The sequence below is a fragment of the Mytilus edulis genome, chromosome 4 (genome assembly GCF_963676685.1).
Source record: "Mytilus edulis chromosome 4, xbMytEdul2.2, whole genome shotgun sequence".
NCBI lineage: Eukaryota > Metazoa > Mollusca > Bivalvia > Mytilida > Mytilidae > Mytilus > Mytilus edulis.
In genome coordinates this window covers 91,196,017-91,219,177 of record NC_092347.1, presented here as the reverse complement: position 1 = coordinate 91,219,177, position 23,161 = coordinate 91,196,017, and the positions used below count along the sequence as shown (strand labels likewise).

Below are 23,161 nucleotides of genomic sequence, written 5' to 3'. Positions count from 1 at the left end.
AAAGTATACAACCCGGTTTCGTCATAGATTTCAAAATGCATAACCCGGTTTGGTCAAATAAAAAAAATAAAAATCGCATTACATTATAATTGATTATTTAACTTCAGCGTTCAAAAGGAGTTTTGTGGGTCGTTGGAAAACAAGTTCGTTCACCGGAAAACGGCTTATTATTTATATGAGTCTCAGATTCAAATAAATAATAGGCAAAAACTTGAATTCCTACTCTTATAGAACACAACTATTTTAATTTACTTCGCATTTCGAATTTTTTTAACAGCATATTGAGATTAAAGCTCTCTAAATATGCGTTTTCTATATGAGTTATGGGAAAATATGTTGAACATGTTTAAACTTGAAATTAAAGTTTACGGTCTTAAAAATCAAAACACACAATTGATATGTGATTTTCTCGCACAAAAGGATGGACACCTTTTTAAGTAATCTAATCATTCTATGTATGTTATCTTTTCTACAATCGTTAAAAATAAATCTTCTTCAGGATAAACGTTGATAATAAGACAACTGTATATGCATGCATAATCGACATAGAAAATGAATGTAGGATTACAACTACCATGCATTAAAATATTTTTTTTTATCCCTTATTGTAACTATACTGCTACATGTATGTACAAATTAGTATAATACTAGTCTCAGGTCATTAACAAAATTCAATAATAATTATTTTGTTAACATTAGGGAGCTACCATTTGATTTTTAGGGGGGGGGGGGGGGGGGGGGGGCTAGGATGAAATTTGAAAAAAATAGGCAGGACAGGAGTTTTGAGTAAAAAACAAGAGGCTCTCAAGAGCCTGAATCGCTCACCTTTATTCTTTTGGTTAAATCTCTCATCAATGATTATTTTGGCTTTTCAATTTATTTAAATGTTTTTTGGATTGTCCTATTTTCTTCAAAAGCCAAAAAAAAAAAGTCATTTTCTCCTATAGATGTTCTATTTTAGCCATAGGAGCTATGTTTCTTGACATATAAGGAAATAAAATATAAAATTTATACTAGATACTCTGAAACTCATTTAGCCTAAGTTTGGCTGAAATTGATACAGCAGTTTCTAAGGAGAAGATTTTTTTAAAGTAAGTCAACATGATGAACAAATTGTGAAAAAAGTCTTTAAAGGGCAATAACTCCTTAAGGAGTCAATTGACAATTTGGTCAAATTGACTTAATTGAAGATCTTACTTTGCTGAACATTATTGCTGTTTACAGTTTATTTCTATCTATAATTATATTCAAGATAATAAACAAAAACAGCAAAATTTCCTTAAAATTATCAATTCAGGGGCAGCAACCCAACAACAGGTTGTCTGATTCATCTGAAAATTTCAGGGCAGATAGATCTTAACCTGATAAACAATATTACCCAACGTCAGATTTGCTCTAAATGCTTTGGTTTTTGAGTTATAAGCCAAAAACTTTATTTGACCCCTATGTTCTATTTTTAGCAATGGCGACCATGTTTGTTGATAGATATTAACTTCGGATACAATTTACAAACAAGATACCCTAAGGAACATTCAGTTAAAGTTTGGAAGTATTTGGCCCAGTAGTTTCAGAGGAGAAGATTTTTGTAAAAGATTACTAAGATTTACGAAAAATGGTTAAAAATTGACTATAAAGGGCAATAACTCCTAAAGGGGTCAACTGACCATTTCCGTCATGTTGACTTATTTGTAAATCTTACTTTGCTGAACATTATTGCTGTTTACAGTTTATCTCTATCTATAATAATATTCAAGATAACCAAAAACAGCAAAATTTCCTTAAAATTACCAATTCAGGGGCAGCAACCCAACAACAGGTTGTCTGATTCATCTGAAAATTTCAGGGCAGATAGATCTTGACCTGATAAACAATATTACCCCACGTCAGATTTGCTCTAAATGCTTTGGTTTTTGAGTTATAAGCCAAAAACTGCATTTGACCCCTATGTTCTATTTTTAGCAATGGCGACCATGTTTGTTGATAGATCACAACTTCGGATACAATTTACAAACTAGATACCCTAAGGAACATTCAATTAAAGTTTGGAAGTATTTGGCCCAGTAGTTTCAGAGGAGAAGATTTTTGTAAAAGATTACTAAGATTTACGAAAAATGGTAAAAAATTGACTATAAAGGGCAATAACTCCTAAAGGGGTCAACTGACCATTTCCGTCATGTTGACTTATTTGTAAATCTTACTTTGCTGAACATTATTACTGTTTACAGTTTATCTCTATCTATAATAATATTCAAGATAATAACCAAAAACAGCAAAATTTCCTTAAAATTACCAATTCAGGGGCAGCAACCCAACAACGGGTTGTCTGATTCATCTGAAAATTTCAGGGCAGATAGATCTTGACCTGATAAACAATATTACCCCACGTCAGATTTGCTCTAAATGCTTTGGTTTTTGAGTTATAAGCCAAAAACTGCATTTGACCCCTATGTTCTATTTTTAGCAATGGCGACCATGTTTGTTGATAGATCAAAACTTCGGATACAATTTATAAATTAGATACCCTAAGGAACATTCAGTTAAAGTTTGAAAGTATTTGGCCCAGTAGTTTCAGAGGAGAAGATTCTTGAAATAGTTTACGACGACGACAGACGACGACAGACGATGGACGACGACGGACGCCAAGTGATGGCATAAGCTCACTTGTCCCTTCGGGACAGGTGAGCTAAAAAAGGCAGGATGAGACACTTTGCAAAAAAAAAAAAAGGCAGGATGACAATTTAGGTAAAAAAAGTCAGAATAAACTAATAAAAAAAGGCAGGACCGAATAGAGTGAAAAATAAAAAGGCAGGATGGAGATTACAACTAAAAAAAAATGCAGGACAAAATTTTTCATCCTAGCCCCCCCATAAAAATCAAATGGTAGCTCCTTACTAAAAAAAAGACGAGTCTGTACTGTCGCCGTTGTGTTATGATGATCGTACACTGAAGTTGGTCAATATATTTTGACAATATATACAGACAGACTGATTCAGTTTATTTCAAAGTGGACGTAATTCGAACAACTTTTACATACCGCGGAGCGTAGCGAGTCGAACAATATTTTGATTATTTTTTGCTTTACAAAATCGTTAAATACAGGAATCAATATAGTTTTGCCAACCAAAGGTGGGGTCGGGGCGTACAACCTATACGTCATCTAGATTCGCCACTTATCTTATAAAATGTATACCGAATTAAATATTGTAAGAAATGAGAAAACAGGGACACCCGGGAAATTGGATTATGTGAGTTGGATTATGTTTATTATAAATGCCGAATATCAAGTTCTTTTTATCGATTTCTATACATTTTTTTCAAATATATATAAAAGTTATATAGCAAAAATGATAAGGCAGACAAATATACAAATAAATCGACTTGGCCGATATCCTAATAAAACTTATTGACCTTTAATTACGAGTTTTTTTTTCATTTCTTTGCGTTTTTACACGCCCTTCCCAATTTTGACAGGACGTATTATTGTATACACCCGTCTGTCCGTCCGTCCTTCCATCCATCAGTTCCTCCATCTATCAGTCATTCGGTCCGTCCGTCTGTCCGTCTGTCCAGCATAAACATGTTGCACCGTAACTTCAGGACAGCTTATCTTATTTTCTTAAAATTTAACATAGTTATTTCTTATAATGGTCAAACGATCTGCAAACCTTTTAGTGAAAATCAAATTAAATCTTTTTGAGTTACAGAAAATGTAAGTGAAACAGGAATGTGGGGTTTTTTAACATGTCGCGCCATATCTCAAAAACTATTTATATTCCATTTAAAATTAGTTTGAAGTTAAGTGAAATAAGGGATACGCCTTTCATTAGGAAAATGTGTATTATCATAATTAACTATATCCAAAAGTGCCCGTTTAAAATAGATTTTAACACGCCAGGTTTACTTTACAATAAATATATATTTAAATTCTCCAAAGACAATGTTCAGATCTGTGCCAAAGTTTCTTTTCATAAATTGTTTGTTAAAAAACAAAAAAAAAACAACCGGGTGATATATATAGACGAAACCGGGTGATTGTGTAGTAACAACATTGACGAAACCGGTTTATTTTAATTTGACATGACCCTTTTTTTTCGTTCCATACACAGAAATACAATTATTGAGATGCTCATAATAACTAAATTTGCAATCTCCGTGTCAATATCTATCTTCCCGTACCTTTCTTTCCGTACAATGTGAACAATTTAACGAGAAATTAAACAATTTCGAGGCAAGGTTCACTCAATTCGTCATTTTGACATGCATTTTGACTTATTTCTCCGTTAATATAGAACGGTTGTAGAAAATATTGCATCTCACAATAGAAAATAGTTGTATATGTATATATATTCTTCGATATCATAAAAAAAAAAAAAAAAATAAGGAGAAACCTACCTTTCTTTTGTCTATTGGTGTTCCGTCATTGTGCCGGATGTTAGATACCATCGAGTCCGAGCAAATTTTGCCGGTGTGGTTAAGACACAGTGAAGAAAACGAACAGCCCAATTCATAACAAGTTTTAAGAAAAAATAAAAATGACACCATTGATGATGAACCAATGACAACCAATGAACTACAGGCTTCTGACTTTATTGTTTTTGAATTTTAAAAGTCTTATATTTCAATATTCTCTCTCTGGGTGATTCAAAACAAGTTTGGTTTCAGCATTTTTTCCAAATGTGAACTGAAGGATGCCTCCGGGTGCGGGAGTTTTTCATTGAATTGCATTGAAGACCCATTGGTGGCCTTCAGTTGTTGTCAGCTCTATGGTCAGGTTGTTGTCTCTTTGACACATTCCCCATTTCCATTTTCAATTTTATCAGTCTGAAACATGTCTCCTTCTATAATGCTGATGAGTAGCTGTCTATTGTAAGTTTGAAATAACTCGTATTAATTTGATTTTAAAGTTCTATGTTCTGCATTATTTTAAGTTGAAACAACAAAAGATATAATTCAAACTTTCCTTTAAAACAATTTAACAAATCTTTTTCTTTCATTAATTTCCAGGATGTAAGTTGATTTCAGACAAAATTAATAGAGAGTTATTTCCCTTCCATTTAAATGAAGCAATGTTTTACTAAATAATGCATGATTTTTTTTTAGATTATCCAGACATAGACTTCCTAAATGTTCAATGAATAAAGAACAGCTGCTAGAAAAACACTTTATTAACTGTTAATTTGAAATTTCTTGAGTGATAATTCCAAAGTTAGTGACATTTATTGATATCTTGTTCAATAAGATACCATATATATATATATACTAGAACACACCCGTGTATCGCGGGTCCGTGACTGAATTAAAGTATATAACTATGCGTATTACTAAGCCTTATTTTGGTATTGGTATTGTCATCTGATAAAGTCATGCCGATTATAAGATACACAGTTTTCTCTGCTTTCAAATCTTTCTGTTTGAACCCGTCGACCTGGAATTTATCGATTATTGGTAATATTAATTATTTGGAAAACAAAAGGTCCTGGAATGGAGTATTTAATCAAACAGCATTGTCCTATATAAGTTATAAATAAAGTTGAATTCTGTGATTCACTGTTTAACGTCATGCCCGCTAACAAATACAATGATTGAATTTAGTAGTGTCAGCCCTGTGATTATGACCCGTGTATATAGCAAAATCCTAAATACACTGTTTGGTGGTGCGCCTGTCATATGCGGAACGTTCAGATAAGGTAATAGGTAACAGGTGAATATACTATTGGTATCGGTATTGGATTCGACCCGGAACTTGTTAATTATTGGCAATATTAATTATGTGGAAAACAAAAGGGTCTTGAGTGGTGTAATTTTTAATCTACACCATTGTCCTATATTAGCTATATATAAAGTTGAATTCTTTGATTTGTCGTTTTTACCCGATGACGGCTGACAAATTGGACCTCGTTATTTTAGTATTATAGATATATATATATATTAATACTTAGCATTAAGGCTTTAAAAAGGGACCCATTTACGGAACCAAATTGTGATCTTTTTGGTGTTTTATGATAAAGTTAATAATTTAGGCCATTTGAGCCATGAGTGAACCTTGTCCTTTTGCCAGGAAAGGAAGCATCAGATTTAATGTCCTTCCTTCATAGAAATATGGTAGCTACAGATTTAGGAATAATACTATATCATATGATCTATTCGTCATAAAAGAATAAATGTCTTATTTTTGTTCCTTTGTAAGTGGGACTTCTGAAAAGTTATTTCTATCACAAAATCCTTTTTACCTCCAGTTTCCACTTAATATGTAATATCTCTTGGGGAAACGTATATTGATTTGAATTATTCATCAAAATAGAATGAAATATCTTTTTAAACTTAAATGTTATGAAATCAAACAATGGATTAGCTTAAAATCAATAATTCCATCTAACTTTCAAAACTGTGTTTCATGCAAATAGTCAGGTATTAAAGTTCCCTCAAATAAAAGCCTATTGCAACAAAAGAAAAATACATTCTTCCTCTTAGATTAGATTATCTTAACAAAATCAGAATTCGGTATTCCGTACTGTCACTTTATTCTGGCAAATCAAATTACAACAAATCAAAGAACAAAGTTTAGAACCTATCAACCAGTACATTGAAGAGCGTAGTGTCTACTTATGTCAAAACATCAACCCAGTGACATAAAAAAAAATAAAAAATAATGTTTTTTTGTCATATAGGAATGCCGATTGGATTTACAGAATAGAGTAATGGGTCAATTATGAAGATAAATGGGCTATCAAAAATAAAGAACCCCACATGCACTAATCAGACTAGATGTCTTAAGAATTGGATGCTAAAATCTATGGGACAGTGAAACACCAATGGAGACCCAAGTTTTGTTGAATAGCAATGTACTATAAAAAAATTAATGAAACTAATTATAACCCAGAGTTACTCTCTAAATACTGTTGGTCATACATGTATGAACTCAAATATTGGCTCAACAGTTTAATATTGGACAAGAAAAATGTAGTAGTGATCTATGAGCTAATACCTAATTAACTTCTAGGAAATGGACCTGAACAGAAATATTACTTCACTTTCATTTTGCCATTTAACACTAGTTAGCTTCTGATAAGGTCAGTTGAGTTTTGTTCAAAATCCTTCTCCCTTCCCTATAATATGTTGTGTTCTTTTAAATTACCCAATAAGGTTTTCTTTCAAAAATGAGATTAAAAGTCAAGAAGTCACACTTACTGTATCTAGCAGATTGTCAAATACAATTTGTACAAAATCCATTTTTAGTCCAGGGTCTTCAGTTGATTTGTACTCTTTTCCTGGATCTCTCTATAAAAATACATTTAATTATTGAATCTTTTTGTGGAATTCTGGACACAAAAGTGTAAACTGCTTTTTATTCATGCTTTAATTTTTGGATTTTTTAGGATTAAATTAAGTTTTTTATGAACAATTCCTTGTGATATGCTTCTCTTTCATTTGATGTACATTTTTGTAAATCATTTGTACATTTATCTGCTACTGTAAATATAGAAATAATTGCGATGTTTTTAACTATGCAAAATTGTGACAGTACTTACCAAGTTCACAATGAAAAAAAAAAACTTGCATTCACAATTTCAATAGTGATTTTCCTTCATAAAAGTTTTGCAATCCTGTTACTTAGAATTCACATTTTTGCCAGTGGTCAAAGATTTTCAATAATACATTAAAACGCAATTCTTCATTTTTGAAATTCACAGTATTTTTGTACTATTAAATCTATATATAATATAATGATATATTTTAATATAAAACTGTCTCTAAATCAGTTGACTCAAAATTCCCTATGATTTACCTTTTTAAAATTTAATACATGTATATATAATACAATGTACAAGTAGATTCCTACACTGCAACAAGTGTACTACGATATTTCTCCACTCCAGACAGTTAAAAAAAATTTTTAAAGCAAGAGGCTTGCAAAGCTTTTTAGATAATTAAAATTTAACTGTTGAGAGTGGAGAATATCGTAATACATGAGTTATAGTGTCGGAATCTGTTTCTCTGATGATTTTTATCCTTCTTTTTCAAAGATTTTCAGAAACATATGTTCTTTATATGCGACGTCATCAGGCATGGTCGCCTTTTTTCATGACGTCACAATAGGAAAATTCAGAAAAAAACAAAAACATTTTGACGTCAAAATCAAATTTCAACTAATCATTTGCCGAGAACAGATATTTTACTGAGGAGAAATATTTTTCTGACACGCCGATCAAGAAATGTGAAAATAGTTCTCATGTTGAGTTGAAATAAGACATCATGATCAATTCAGACTTTCAATGTTAACAAAACAGTATCAAATATGTCCTTGTTATCTTGAATCATTGTTATTTGTTATGACCTTGACTATGTTGAAAACTCCAGTCATTGACCTCTGCCATTGATTTAGGATATTCTTCCGAAACAGATCACTAGATATTTATCCTTAGATAGTCAATCAATTAGTGACACAATGTTTTAAAGTTATGAAATCAGTCTGCTAAATGAGCCCAGTTAACTATAATCCTGTGCTTTAATGAGCTTAAATGTGTAAATTAGGGTTGAAGGGAGCCACAATAATACTGTGCATTAATTATATATATACATTTGTATATAATGAGCTTAAATGTATAAACTGCTTATAACATGAGACTATCTACTACTAGAACAGTACCTATCATTTTTGCATGAGACCCTCAGTAAATTTAAACTAGGGTTTTGCTCATTGTTTAACTGTGCTCTTTTAATGATACCCCAACTATCATTCTTTGGTTTACTTGAAGTTGATGTGTGATTGAAGAGAAAACACAATACAATACCCCAAATATCAAATCAATATCTCCAAGCATGAAGAAAAAAAGTCTGGCAAACTGATTTGCTGGATCGATAGACAGACAGATGGACAGACAGACAGACAGACAGACAGTGCAAACCTAAATTCTCCTTCGACAAATTCGGTAGGGGACTAAAAATAGTCAATACTAGGGTACAGGTTTAGGTAAGCAAACCTTATATTATTGGGACCCTTATAGTTAAAAAAAAACAACAACATATGTTTATATATATATATATATATATATAGCTAGAACAATTATCAAGTAAGCACTATTTCAGATGATAATTTTTGATATTTACTAGTTTATTAAACCAAGCTCATTAGATCTGTGATAACCATAATATTGATCAGTATTTATCAAATTTTTCTCATACATATATTATACCCATATCTTCTGTTGTTCTTTTTTGTAGGTCGCCTATCTTATAGAAAATATATAATTTAACCATACCTTGAAAACAGCATTAATCTCCATGAATGAATCAAATGTCGTGGAATAAAAATCTTGAACAATCTTCCAGTTATCCTTTTCTTTGGCATTCTTTATATCATCCCTAAAATCAATGCATAATACTTTTGATAGAGAAGTGAATACATGAATTTGGTAGCAAATAACTTTGGATTGGATTGTATTAAATTTCAACAAGAGACACAACTTAATACTTCAGTCCAATTTCAAAAGATTTCTTCCATGAGATGAAAATGAGGCTGCATTGAGAAGAATTTGTACACATGGCTCTCTAACTTTGATAGTAGGGAGTCTTTCATTCTCCATGGTTACAAAGTTGTTGTTTTTTTTGTACAAAAATATAAAAAAAATATGGAAATACAGTATGATTCCTTATGACATGTAGGAAACAACTACATGTACATTGTAACTTTAATGCTAAATGACAAAGATGTGAAAAATTACTGGTCACAGAACCATGGTCCACCTTCAACAATGAGCACAACCCATATATTATATACATTATTGTGAGTCATTAATTCTTCACTGGTTTAATGTGTAATAGTTGCATTAAGTAATCTCACCAAGGATTTGTGATGGGGAAACCAGGGACTCACCATTTTGGCTATTGCTAATCCAACAGTTGTTATGATTATAACAGTGAGAAAAACATTTATAGTTTCCTAAATCTACTATTTAAGTCTTCATGACAAAAAAGGACCAAAAAATAAACATGATAAAACTTTATGGTAAGATGATAAGTATGGCATGTATATATGGGCACAGCTTATAAAGTGTACAACATTGTCCAATCTGGATAAATCTTCAGGCTCATTAGTTAAGAATACGATTGGTTTAGACAGATTTTCATGCTTCTAGGACTCATATTCATGAGAAGCCTTGCTAATTACATGATTGGAGCATCTGGCCTTTGTTAGTCTTGTATGATTTTTAATTTTAGTTTCTTGTGTATAATTCGGAGTTTAGTATGACGTCCATTATCACTGTACTAGTATACATATTTTTTAAGGGGCCAGCTGAAGGACGCCTCCGGGTGCAGGAGTTTCTCGCTACATTGAAGTCCCATTGGTGGCCTTTTTTGCTGTTGTCTGCTCTATGGTCGGGTTGTTGTCGCTTTGACACATTCCCCATTTCCTTTCTCAATTTTATGTAATAATCCACTCTTTTTAGGGTCTCTAAAAACACCGCAAAGGACCTCCTTTGTGCACAAAGGAGCACAAAGGAGCACTAAGGACCCTAAAAAAGTTTGATAAAAGCACAAAGGACCTGAAATTCCCTTTAAAGCATAAAAATATTCTGATTCCTGAAGAAAAATGTAAAAAAAATAAAATAATTTCAATAAAAATTGCGATTTTTATAATGTACGATTGGATGTTATCACCGATATCGGATTGGAACCGACTTTATATCCGGGAAAGTGATAGCTCATGTATGTAAAATTTTATATAGTTGTAATATGATATAAATGATAAAAACGTCAATTATTATTCTTAATATTTTGTTGTTGTAATATATTTTAAGATAACAGACTTTACCAAAACTACGAAAATTATGTAAGGATACCGATGTTTTGCTTTCATATTTCATCATCAGCTAGCTTTCTTATGTATGGTAATATGTCAGTATTGCTATGACGAAAACGTTTCTAAAGGCACAAAGGGAATACTATGGCAATAATTATAAAGGTAGTTAATTAGTTTAAATTTGTCAATCCGTATTTCATAAACTTCAAAATACACTATGTTTTTATAGTGTTTTTAACTGGCTGTTTATGTATTGGAACTGGTATAGATTCAAGGTTTGCTGTATTGGCCTCGAGACCCGTAGGTATATTATTATTGTGCATATGTCTATAGTTTTCTTTTGTTTTTTTTAAATATATTTATAATTTAAAAATACATATTTTATTATTTTCTGAATGTAATTGTTTTTAAAGACAGTCTTTTAACGCTAATAATTAACTGTAAAGAATTTATAACGTTTTTTCATCCCAAGTGCTATCAAGTCTTCATGAAACAATCCTTATTAATGCTCGAGTCGAAATCTTGACCAACAATGTTTGCTTTATTTTTGTTCGGTTTATTACCCAGTCTGTATTTATATCATATGTTTGTGTTTTCTCAATATTTTCTAATTCATGAATGTATTACTAAGTAAAATCTTATAGAAAAGGGTCGTAATATTATGCATATCCGTACCCATTACAGAACACATGACTGTGCAGTTCGTATATCTTCAACTTTAATACCAATTTAACTTAATACATATTTTTTTTTCTTAAAAAATATTACAACAAAATATTAAAAATAATAAATGACGTTTTTATCATTAATATCATATTAAAACTATTTAAAAATTCACATACATGAGCTATCATATAGCCCGGATATAAAGTCGGTTCCAAACCGATACCGGTGATTATACCAAATCGTACATCATAAAAATCGCAATTTTTATTGAAACTATTTTAATTTTTTTACATTTTTCTTCAGGAATTATAATATTTTAATGCTTTAAAGGGAAATTAAGGTCCTTTGTGCTCTTATTAAACTTCTTTGAGGTCCTTAGTGCTCCTTTGTGCTCCTTTGTGCACAAAGGAGGTCCTTTGCGGTGTTTTTAGAGACCGCTCTTTTTAAAAGCTAATAGTTAAAAGAAACACTTATATAAAAATACTTTAAAATAACTTACAAGAACTGATCAATATTTTATAAAAATAATTTAAAATAACTTACAAGAACTGATCAATATTTTTTGTTCTCACTGGATAAATATGTCTGTTCTGTGGACTTAATGTTGCCTTATCTGATCTTAATGATCTTGGACTTAACGATTCTCTGCTTTTCGATGTCAAAGAAAGTTGAAAGTTTGGGGATCTTTTCTGGTTAATCATCTGTCCATTTGTTATGGGAGGTAACTCTGAACTGCTATCTTCAGACATAGATGAACTAGGTTGAGATCGAGCAGAGTTGTATGGTTTTTCCGTTTTATTTTTTCCTTTCTTATTAGATCCTAAATTTTGAAAGAAATTTGAAATTGTCTGAAGTCTTCCTCCCTGTTTGTTTCTTTCCTAAAATATAAATAGATATATATACAACAACAAGAAAATTTGTCTGCATTAGACACAATTATTGCCTTGCTCTAGATCAAAACCTTAATTTGGCATAAATTGTATTCAAAACTAAAGACAGAGCAACACAAACCCACTAAAATATAGGGTGGTCTCAGATGCTATGAAGGGTAAGCAGATCCTGCTATATGTCATGTGGTGCACATCCTGTTGCCCATGAAATAATATTCATATTTGCAAAAGGACAAATTATTACTGTTCATGCAATAGGTTTATTAAAAGTCATTTCTCTGAGAGTGCATAATGTCTCGTAATACAAAATTAATTCATTCAAATATATATTCAATGAACATAAACATGATCAAGAAAATAAATTAAAGGAAGTCTACCATTTAAGCTTGTTTATCAAAAATTCAAATATAGCTCACATTAATGGATGAAAGAAAAATCTTGTATGTACATATCATGATTACAAGAAAAAGCAATAAAGGGATTGGAAAATTATAAATATGAGCAAGAAAAATAAATGAGATTGAAATGGTTTATTGTCTAAGTGAACCAATTTATAAATGAAAGATATTTCGTAAGTATTTTTTCTTACACTGTGGTACATACCAACAAAAATGAATGTCCTATAAAAGTTATGATATTATTTCACTATACTACTTCTTCAATTATCACTGTGAATATTGATTTTAAATTTCTAATAAAACCAGGGAGAGGTTGACTCTTATAAAGGTGTAAATATTTCTATGGTAACTTAATCAAAGTGGTAATTCACAGCTGTATATAAAGTAATCATAAGGTTTCATCTGCCTATAGCTAACATTTACATGAAAATATAGATACTGATGAAACAATCACAAGCTAATACTTTCAAAAATATATAATTGTCTAAATGTCAACATGTATGCATCTAGATATGCTTTCATACTTTCTCATCATATAAATGAGTTTTGATTGATTGTTGGTTTTCACAGCACTGTCTGTGAGCTCTGTGATATATTGTGACAGCCAGTTTTTTTAGGATTAGCACCAGTGTCTAAAAAGAACAACAGACTTTCAACAAAAAAAACCCTGCCAATCCTTAGATTAAAAGAAATTCAGGACTCCCAAACACCTGCCCCATGTTTGAATCAAAATCACAATCTCAGTGTGGACAGTACTATCCACCCTAGTGAAGTGGCCTAAATAGTGGATATAAGCAAAACTAGACTACCCTTTAGACCACTTTTCCACCAAGGGCTCCCATCATCATATTCATAAATCATTAATATTAGCTACTGAGGAAATGAATCAACTAAGTCAGATACATGTATCTATAGAAGTTCAGTACTGAGCAGGTTTATAAATACAAAAAATTAATACTAGACCTTCATTGACCTTAGTATGTTTATGTAAAACAGTAATGAATATTTGTATAGGTAAACAATAATTAGTGTAAAACATGGTAAAAAAAAACTTATGTATATCATGTATATACAAGAAGGGATTCATGTACAAGTAGCTATTCATAATAATGCTTCAAGATGGTTACTTTCTAATTGATAAACACCAATTTAACTCTGTTATTGAAGAATGATCATCATACAATGAAATATAGATTTCACAACTGCAACATACATGACATATATACATTTGTATATGTGTTAACAATAATATTTCTCCAACCGAGACAGTTACATGTAAATTTAATATTTAAAGTGTGAGGCTTGCTGATCAAAATCTAACTTTTGAGATTGGAGAAATATCGTAATACAAAAATCATAGTGGCAGAATCTGTTTCTCTAATGATTTTTATCCTTCCTTTTAAAGATTTGAAGAAAGTTGTGTACTTTTTCTGTGACGTCATCAGACATGGACGCCTTTTTTTATGACGTCACAATAGGAAAATTAAGACAAAACCAAGACAATTTAACTTCACAATTAAATTTCGCTTAATTGCAATCATTTGCTCATGAGAACAGATATTTCACTAGTGAGGAGATTTTTTTTCTCATACTGATCAAGAAATGTGAAAATAGCACAAAAAATAAGAAAATGTTTATTCATAGTTTAAACCAACCAATTTGGGCAAATTTAGCTGAAGTGTTAGATATAATATCCACACACTAGATATCATTGACCTATATATAACTAACATGACTAATAGAATTTTTCAATAACTATCAACATTGAATAATACCACCTGCAGTTTTATAGGTCAAATAAAGTTGTATCATAGAAAAATCAAAGAACAATTCATGTATGCACGATACAATGTACTATTATTTTTTTTTAATGATAATGGACTATTTTGTCAAAGAACAGATATGAGAATTCAAGCAACTTGGCTATTCATGTATGTGGATTACTCTAAAAAATGTTTCTTCAATCTCTATACATAATATATCATATCTCAAATAATACTTATTACATGTATTTAAATGGCATTACAAATAAATGGGGATTGTGTCAATGAGACACAGATGATGCCCCTGCTTGCATATCATATAAAGTTTTATTATAATAAAGGGACATAACTGAAGAACAGCAAAAGTGACATTACCCAAATTTGTATGTGATCTGAGTGGTAATATGCATTGTGTATAAGTTTCATAACATTTGGTTGAAACAAAATCAAACTACATGTATAGTTAGATAATGGAAACAAAAAGTCAGCATTTTTTCTATTTGTAAAGGGGCAGAACACTAGAACAGTAAAAGTAACACCCCAAAATTCAAACTTGATCAGTGATTTGTGGTAATAAGCATTGTGTATACATAAGTATCATAACATTTGGTTGAGGCAAACTAAAGTTAGAGAACAAAAACCAACTGTGGGACATATACAGGACAGAAGGACAAGGGTAAAAATCCACAATTCTAATACAACAACGTTTGTAACGTTCATTTTGATTGGATAACGTCACTTATTTACATGGCATCAATTGGCAATTGATGCTATGGGACTTACGTGCCAGCTCAGACGGCATTTGACAGATTTTTAATACATGTTTTAACGTTGTTTTCAGTCAGTTTCATTAGAATGGAGATAACAATATTGTATTTTAAGCTCCGACTGCATCAATTGGGGATTTGATGGTCGCAAATACCCGTTTACTGTCTCGGCTAACGCGTCGCCAGTAAACTTAATTTGTGACCATCAAATCCCCAATTGATGGCGTCGGAGCTTAAAATACAATACAGTTATCTCCTAAATGTATGTCATATCAATTCATTTTTTTCTAATTTAATTATATAAATGATAATAAATACTTTGACGTACAAGTTTTCTAAGGAAGACTGTGCCACTTGCCAACAGCAATGTATTTGTTTTCAAAAACTTTAGCTTAATTTATGTTTTTTTTGTCTACATCTTATTACCACTGATGATTATCCCCAAAAAGTTGAGATAGCCAAGGGATATTGTACATTCTTACATGACGTCCTTCAAACACTTTGAGTACACACCCGTGGTAAAATATGAATATATTGTTTGGGCTGTTCCGATCCTACTCCCACGTCATATAAAATTGAGAATGGAAATGGGGAATGTGTCAAAGAGACAACAACCCGCCCAAATAAAAAACAACAGCAGAGGGTCACCAACAGGTCTTCAATGTAGCGAGAAATTCCCGCACCCGGAGGCGTCCTTCAGCTGGCCCCTAAACAAATATATACTAGTCCAGTGATAATGAACGCCATACTAATTTCCAAATTGTACACAAGAAACTAAAATTAAAATAATACAAGACTAACAAAGGCCAGAGGCTCCTGACTTGGGACAGGCGCAAAAATGCTGCGGGGTTAAACATGTTTGTGAGATCTCAACCCTCCCCCTATACCTCTAACCAATGTAGTAAAGTAAACGCATAACAATACGCACATTAAAATTCAGTTCAAGAGAAATCCGAGTCTGATGTCAGAAGATGTAACCAAAGAAAATAAACAAAATGACAATAATACATAAATAACAACAGACTACTAGCAGTTAACTGACATGCCAGCTCCAGACTTCAACTAAACTGACTGAAAGATTATGATTTCATCATATGAACATCAGGCACAATCCTTCCCGTTAGGGGTTTAGTATCATACCATCATAACATATATGAGAAGAACATAACCCGTGTCATGCCAACAACTGTTTTTAGAATAAATGTGTTTAGTTCCGATGCAAAGACCTTATCAGTGACTCAATATTAACGCCAAAATATGCAATCTTTAATGACTTGACAACAGTATCGTAATTATATCCTTTCTTAATAAGTCTATTCAAAGGTTTTGTAAGTTTCTGAGGTGAATACTGACACCTTTGTGCTTTATAAAGAATACAATTGGATGTGAATATGCTTTTTTATGAATTTCAGCTACCCGACGTCATAGAACGTTGACGTCAGAATATAGGTGTTTTACGGGAAAATACACGCTTGTGAAACCGAAAATCATCACAACAAGAAAACGTCAGCAAACGATGAGAAAATGTGTTATATAAGCCATTTTTGTATACAAATTAGGCATTTAAGTACAATTATCATTTAGATTCATCAAAATCTATCTAAATATATTTTTGTAAATAGTTTAAGCATGACATTTATTCAGTTTGCTCCGTTCTTTTACGTCAATTTAATACATGTAAAATAATGCCTTCTCCTACAGCTATTCAATCCAAAAACAATTGCCGTATTTGTCCTATTAGAATCGAAATAATTCATGGGGGCTTGATATATCAAGATTTTACCACCGGTTGTCCCTTTATGCCGATATTTTACCCCTTGCTATCGCTCAGGGTAAAAAAAAATCATAAAGGGACAACCGGTGGTAAAATCACGATATATTCAAGCCCCCATGAATTATTTCTTCACTTTCTAACAGGACTGTTTATCTGTTGTCTGTATTTAACACAGCATTTGTGCTTGTGTTTACCGATCTTTACAACACTTAATTTATATAAACACAAGAGTGCACACACTGAAATGTCTCGCCTTCTTTACTAATCATTGATATTATGTTGATACATTTGTACTCCTAAATATAAAGCTTTATTACGACTGTCACATAAACTTAACATGAACCATGTAAATGAGGTCAAGGTCAGTTGAACCATATGCCAGGCAGACACGTACAGCTAACAATGCTTCCATACAACAAATATAGTTGACCTATTGCTTATAGTTTAAGAAAATAGACAAAAACACAAAAATTAACACTGAGCAATGAACTGTGAAAACCAGGTCAAGGTCAAATAAAACCTGCACGACTGACATATAGATCATAAAATATTTCCCTACACCAAATTTAGTTGACCTATGACATGTATGACATATATATACTGTAGTATTAGATAAAAAGACCAAAACTAAAAAACTTAACTTTGACCACTGAACCATGAAAATGAGGTCGAGGTCAGATGACATCTGCCCGCTAGACATGTACACCTTACAATCATTCCATACAACAAATATAGTAAACCTATTGCATAAAGTATGAGAAAAACAGACCAAAACACAAAAACTTATCTATAACCACTGAACCATGAAAATGAGGCCAAGGTCAGATGACATCTGCCCGCTAGACATGTACACCTTACAATCATTCCATACAACAAATATAGTAAACCTATTGCATAAAGTATGAGAAAAACAGACCAAAACACAAAGACTTAACTATAACCACTGAACCATGAAAATGAGGTCAAGGTCAGATGACACCTGCCAGTTGGACATGTACACCTTACAGTCCTTCCATACACTGAATATACTAGACCTATTAATTGCTTATAGTATCTGAGATATGGACTTGACCACCAAAACTTAACCTTGTTCACTGATCCATGAAATGAGGTCGAGGTCAAGTGAAAACTGTCTGACAGGCATGAGGACCTTGCAAGGTACGCACATACTAAATATAGTTACCCTATTACTTACAGTAAGAGAGAATTTAACATTACAAAAAATTTGAACTTTTTTTTCATGTGGTCACTGAACCATGAAAATGAGGTCAAGGGCAATGGACATGTGACTGACGGAAACTTCGTAACATGAGGCATCTATATACAAGATATGAAGCATCCAGGTCTTCCACCTTCTAAAATATATAGCTTTTAGGAAGTGAGCTAACACCGCCACCGTAGCCGCCGCCGCCAGATCACTATCCCTATGTCCAGCTTTCTGCAACAAAAGTTGCAGGCTCGACAAAAACTGAAAAGGCTAGAAACCTACAGATTTTTAGACCTACTGCTTATAGTATTTAAAAACAAGAATGTGTCCATTATCAACGACTATAGTACACTGATGTCCCATCTGTACTATCAGTTCTATGTTCAGTGGACCGTGAAATTTGGGTCAAAACTCTAAATTATGGCATTTAAATAAGAAAGATCATACATTTGTACATGTATCAGGGTTATTGCTAAGACGTGCACATGGATACCCATCCTGGACGCATGGAAATCAAGCTGGAAGGGACATTTTTGAAACCTGTGAGTCCCTGGGACGCGTCCTCGTTGTATCCCCTGAGACCCAAACACATCAGTTTGCATAGAAGATTCTGATTCCAACATTGTTTTGACAGGAAACTACATGTCAGAAGTTGACATTTTTATAAAATGCGCAGATCAATATTTTTGTTGCCTGATATAAACATGTATTTTTTTTTTTGAATAAAACGTATTTCATACTTAAATATATATATAGTAATTCTATTCAAAATGATCAATAAATATGTTAAAGTTACCGATTTTGTAATTTTACGAGTATTTGAAGCTTGAATATTTCCACTTGTTGAACATCACATACTTATCAATTGAAACATAGAAAGTAAAATATAACTGTGATACATGATGTACATACATGCATGTATCATAGGAAACATGTGTACTAATTTTCAAGTTGATTGGACTTCAACTTCATCAAAAACTACCTCAGGTACCTTGACCAAAAACTTTAACCTGGAGCATGACTAAAGCCATTAATAGAGCTATAGCTAGCATTAGCAATTATGGAAAGTGCAGGAATTTTAACAGTACTTAAGTCTTTTTTTTAATTATGTTTATAATTATACTACTGTTGAAATTCCTGTACTTTCCGTAAATGTTAATGTTTTTACATCACAGTAATTAAGAACTGATTGATGAGTAACTACTTTTACCGTTTACACTGATTGAACTCGGGTCAACCAGTGTAATCATTTACGGCAAGTCTTATATACATGTATTTCCAATTGGTTGTGATTGTGAAAAATTTTGGTTGCCTTACTTGGTAAGGTCTGCTACGAATGATTCTGTCAACAAAGGTAGGCAGGTTATACATTAATTTGGAGTTAAGGCATAACATTGACAACATCGCAAAGAGAGCTAACTCCACCCAAGCTTTTCTTCAACATGTTCAAAGGAACATCAAAAGCTGTCCTAGTAAAACAAAAGCATTACGTTATCAAACGCTTGTAAGACCACTAATGGAATATTACTCTAGCAAAATCTGGGACCCATCTACTAAGAACGACATAAACAAATTAGAAGCTATACAACGATGATGCGCATGATTTGTTCATAATGACTACAGAAGAACGATCGAGTAGCATAAAAACAATGCTACAGCTGCAGGCACTCAACTGGAAGACACTATTGGAAAGAAGAGCTCAATGTAAAGTCATCATGTTTTACAGAGTAGTACACAAAGGGATTGCCGTACCAACTACAAATTTACAGCCAGTAATATCAACAGTAAGAGGACACAATGAACAATTCCTCATTCCTTTTGCCAGGACTCAAGTATATCGTCACTCTGTTTTCCCAGATACCATCAGAATATCGAATGGACTGCCACAACACATATTTTAAAGCTGCACAACCCTTGAATTATTCAAAAGGGGTGTGCAAGTGGTCCAGCTTCAATAGATGTACAACCTTGTTTTTAGCGTCATTTTAAATGGGAACAAAGAAGCACTGTTTTCACTGCAGATAATCCGTACTGACCCGCACATTTGTTGTTCTCACATCAACATGTACATAAAACAGTATGATAATACTCCCATGGGAGGCCTGTACGTACTACTACAAAGGAAGAAGAAGTTCAAGAAGAACAACAAGTTGACAACCCATGAAATCAAAATAAAACTGAAGTTCAGGATGGATGACATTTTTCAAAAATACAAGTTAAGTTTCTTGTGAGATATTCAGGAATATAAGTAAAAAAAACTGTGGGGTAAACATACATGTAGCTCTACAAACAATGCCTTTTTCATAATATTATGATAAAAAATCTAGTGTAATTTTCCACATCGACAACAAACATGACAAATCCTCACCTCATTTTCAGGAATATTTTTTCTTTCTTGTCTTTCTCTTGCTAGCCTTCTGGGCGGAGGAGGTCCTTCCCCAGAGTCCACATAAAAGTTTCCACATTTTGGACAGATTGTTCTTGGAGGAGAGTTTACTTGCTGCTTCGCTTTATGATCACATATTGGACATTCTATTAATCTTATTTGTTCCTCATCATTGGTTTAATTTAAGATTTAAATTATTTAATTAGCAAAACAGTGAAATTTATATTTTACACCTCAGTAATCACACTGGTTCAAACTAGATTTTCATTAGTATAAACTCTTGCATTAAATTTACTCACTATATTATTTCGCTCTTTTTATTGGATATAAACTTTTCCTTTGTTGTTAATTGTTTATTTATACTATTGCAAAGTGTTTTCTTTACATTTTTGAATTTGATATTACGTTGATATTTAAAATTTTCATTAGATGATAAGATTTCAGTAGCAGAAAAGATGACAGCACATATTTCAGATGTTTTATTATAAATTTTTACAGGGAATTTCTTTGAAAAAAGGGCGACCATTGTGTCAGCGTCTATACCTAAATATGTTAGTGGAATAGATGGGTGTACAACTCAGGCCTTTCCTGGTGCCACTATTGGTCGTCTTACTGAGTTAATTTCATCTGGGAAAGTAGATTTAATTTCATTAGATTTCGTTATAGTTCATGTTGGTACTAATAATATTTCTTCGTCTCAATCCGTAGATACTATTATATCATATTTCGGAGATTTAATTCACAAGTTAAAAAAGATGACATTTGCTAAGTTGATCTTTACTTCTATTCTTCCTAGACCAGTTGATCACATGAAAACTGGAGCTAAAGTTAATAAAGTTAATACTGAGTTAAAAAGATTGTGTAAAAGAAATAATTTATTATATTGTAATTTGTATAGGAGTTTCTTACTCGACAATATTCCAGATGCTTCCTTATTTGCTCCGAGAGATGGGCTTCATTTAAATTTTGCTGGTACAGAACTTTTCAGAAAAAAGATAATCAATATTATTAAGCATCAGAGTATATAAATTGTAATGTGTTACAATTGTGTTTTTTATTTACTTCATACATGTATATTGTTTACTGTAATTATTCTTTTTTCTCTTTTCAGAGAACTTGCATCCTGAATATGATGCTGGTTTTCCTCTTACTACTCAAGATCTACATATATTTTGAGTTGGTTTGCTGTTTTGTCCTTTCATTATCTATACACATTTTGAAAGGATGGAGCTTATTTGAAGTGAGAAAAAAGAGTGATGATAGTATGTCTGGTTTTTATCATCATTATAACTGTTTTGATAGTTATTATTTTATCTTTATTTTTTTTTGGCGGCCTTGCAGGCTTGGCGGATGTTTGCCAAAAAATTTGGTTATATATCTATGTTTATGTATTTTCATTTGTGTATTTAATTATTTATGATATATTGTATTTTGTAATATATTGAAAAAATATTTATATCAGGCAATACAAATTATACCTATTGACTTCCTTTTATTTCACCCACTTGATAATTGGTTTAATTTAAGATTTAAATTATTTAATTAGCAAAACAGTGAAATTTATATTTTACACCTCAGTAATCACACTGGTTCAAACTAGATTTTCATTAGTATAAACTCTTGCATTAAATTTACTCACTATATTATTTCGCTCTTTTTATTGGATATAAACTTTTCCTTTGTTGTTAATTGTTTATTTATACTATTGCAAAGTGTTTTCTTTACATTTTTGAATTTGATATTACGTTGAAATTACCCACCCTCCCTCCCTTGTTAAATTTTTTTTTTCTCCTTTTATAAATTCATAGTGGCGGATGTTTGCCAAAAAATTTGGTTATATATCTATGTTTATGTATTTTCATTTGTGTATTTAATTATTTATGATATATTGTATTTTGTAATATATTGAAAAAATATTTATATCAGTACTACTACAAAGGAAGAAGAAGTTCAAGAAGAACAACAAGTTGACAACCCATGAAATCAAAATAAAACTGAAGTTCAGGATGGATGACATTTTTCAAAAATACAAGTTAAGTTTCTTGTGAGATATTCAGGAATATAAGTAAAAAAAACTGTGGGGTAAACATACATGTAGCTCTACAAACAATGCCTTTTTCATAATATTATGATAAAAAATCTAGTGTAATTTTCCACATCGACAACAAACATGACAAATCCTCACCTCATTTTCAGGAATATTTTTTCTTTCTTGTCTTTCTCTTGCTAGCCTTCTGGGCGGAGGAGGTCCTTCCCCAGAGTCCACATAAAAGTTTCCACATTTTGGACAGATTGTTCTTGGAGGAGAGTTTACTTGCTGCTTCGCTTTATGATCACATATTGGACATTCTATTAATCTTATTTGTTCCTCATCATTTTGAGTGGTTGCCATCAAAACAAATTGTCATATAAATCGCAATATAATCCGTTCTTCATTATATTTTAAAGTTGAATGAAGAATACGTGCACCTGCATCTCCATTTTGATTTACATTAACGACTGACAATGA

The 23,161-nt window shown here is 31.9% G+C and overlaps 1 protein-coding gene across 2 annotated transcripts in view; it reads right to left on the bottom strand.

Annotated features, from left to right (window-relative positions):
• Positions 1-23,150, bottom strand: part of LOC139521023 (probable E3 ubiquitin-protein ligase HECTD2) — a 51,603-nt gene extending 28,453 nt beyond the window's left edge. For both annotated transcript variants that reach the window (XM_071314191.1, XM_071314193.1), the window contains exons 1-4: positions 22,838-23,150; positions 12,011-12,345; positions 9,261-9,363; positions 7,189-7,278 (exon numbers count right to left, since the gene is read on the bottom strand). In XM_071314191.1, the coding sequence (XP_071170292.1) occupies positions 7,189-7,278; positions 9,261-9,363; positions 12,011-12,345; positions 22,838-23,044 (735 nt within the window). In that variant the 5' untranslated portion in view covers positions 23,045-23,150. The remainder of the gene's footprint in view (positions 1-7,188; positions 7,279-9,260; positions 9,364-12,010; positions 12,346-22,837) is intronic.
• Between the last annotated feature and the right edge of the window lie 11 nt (positions 23,151-23,161).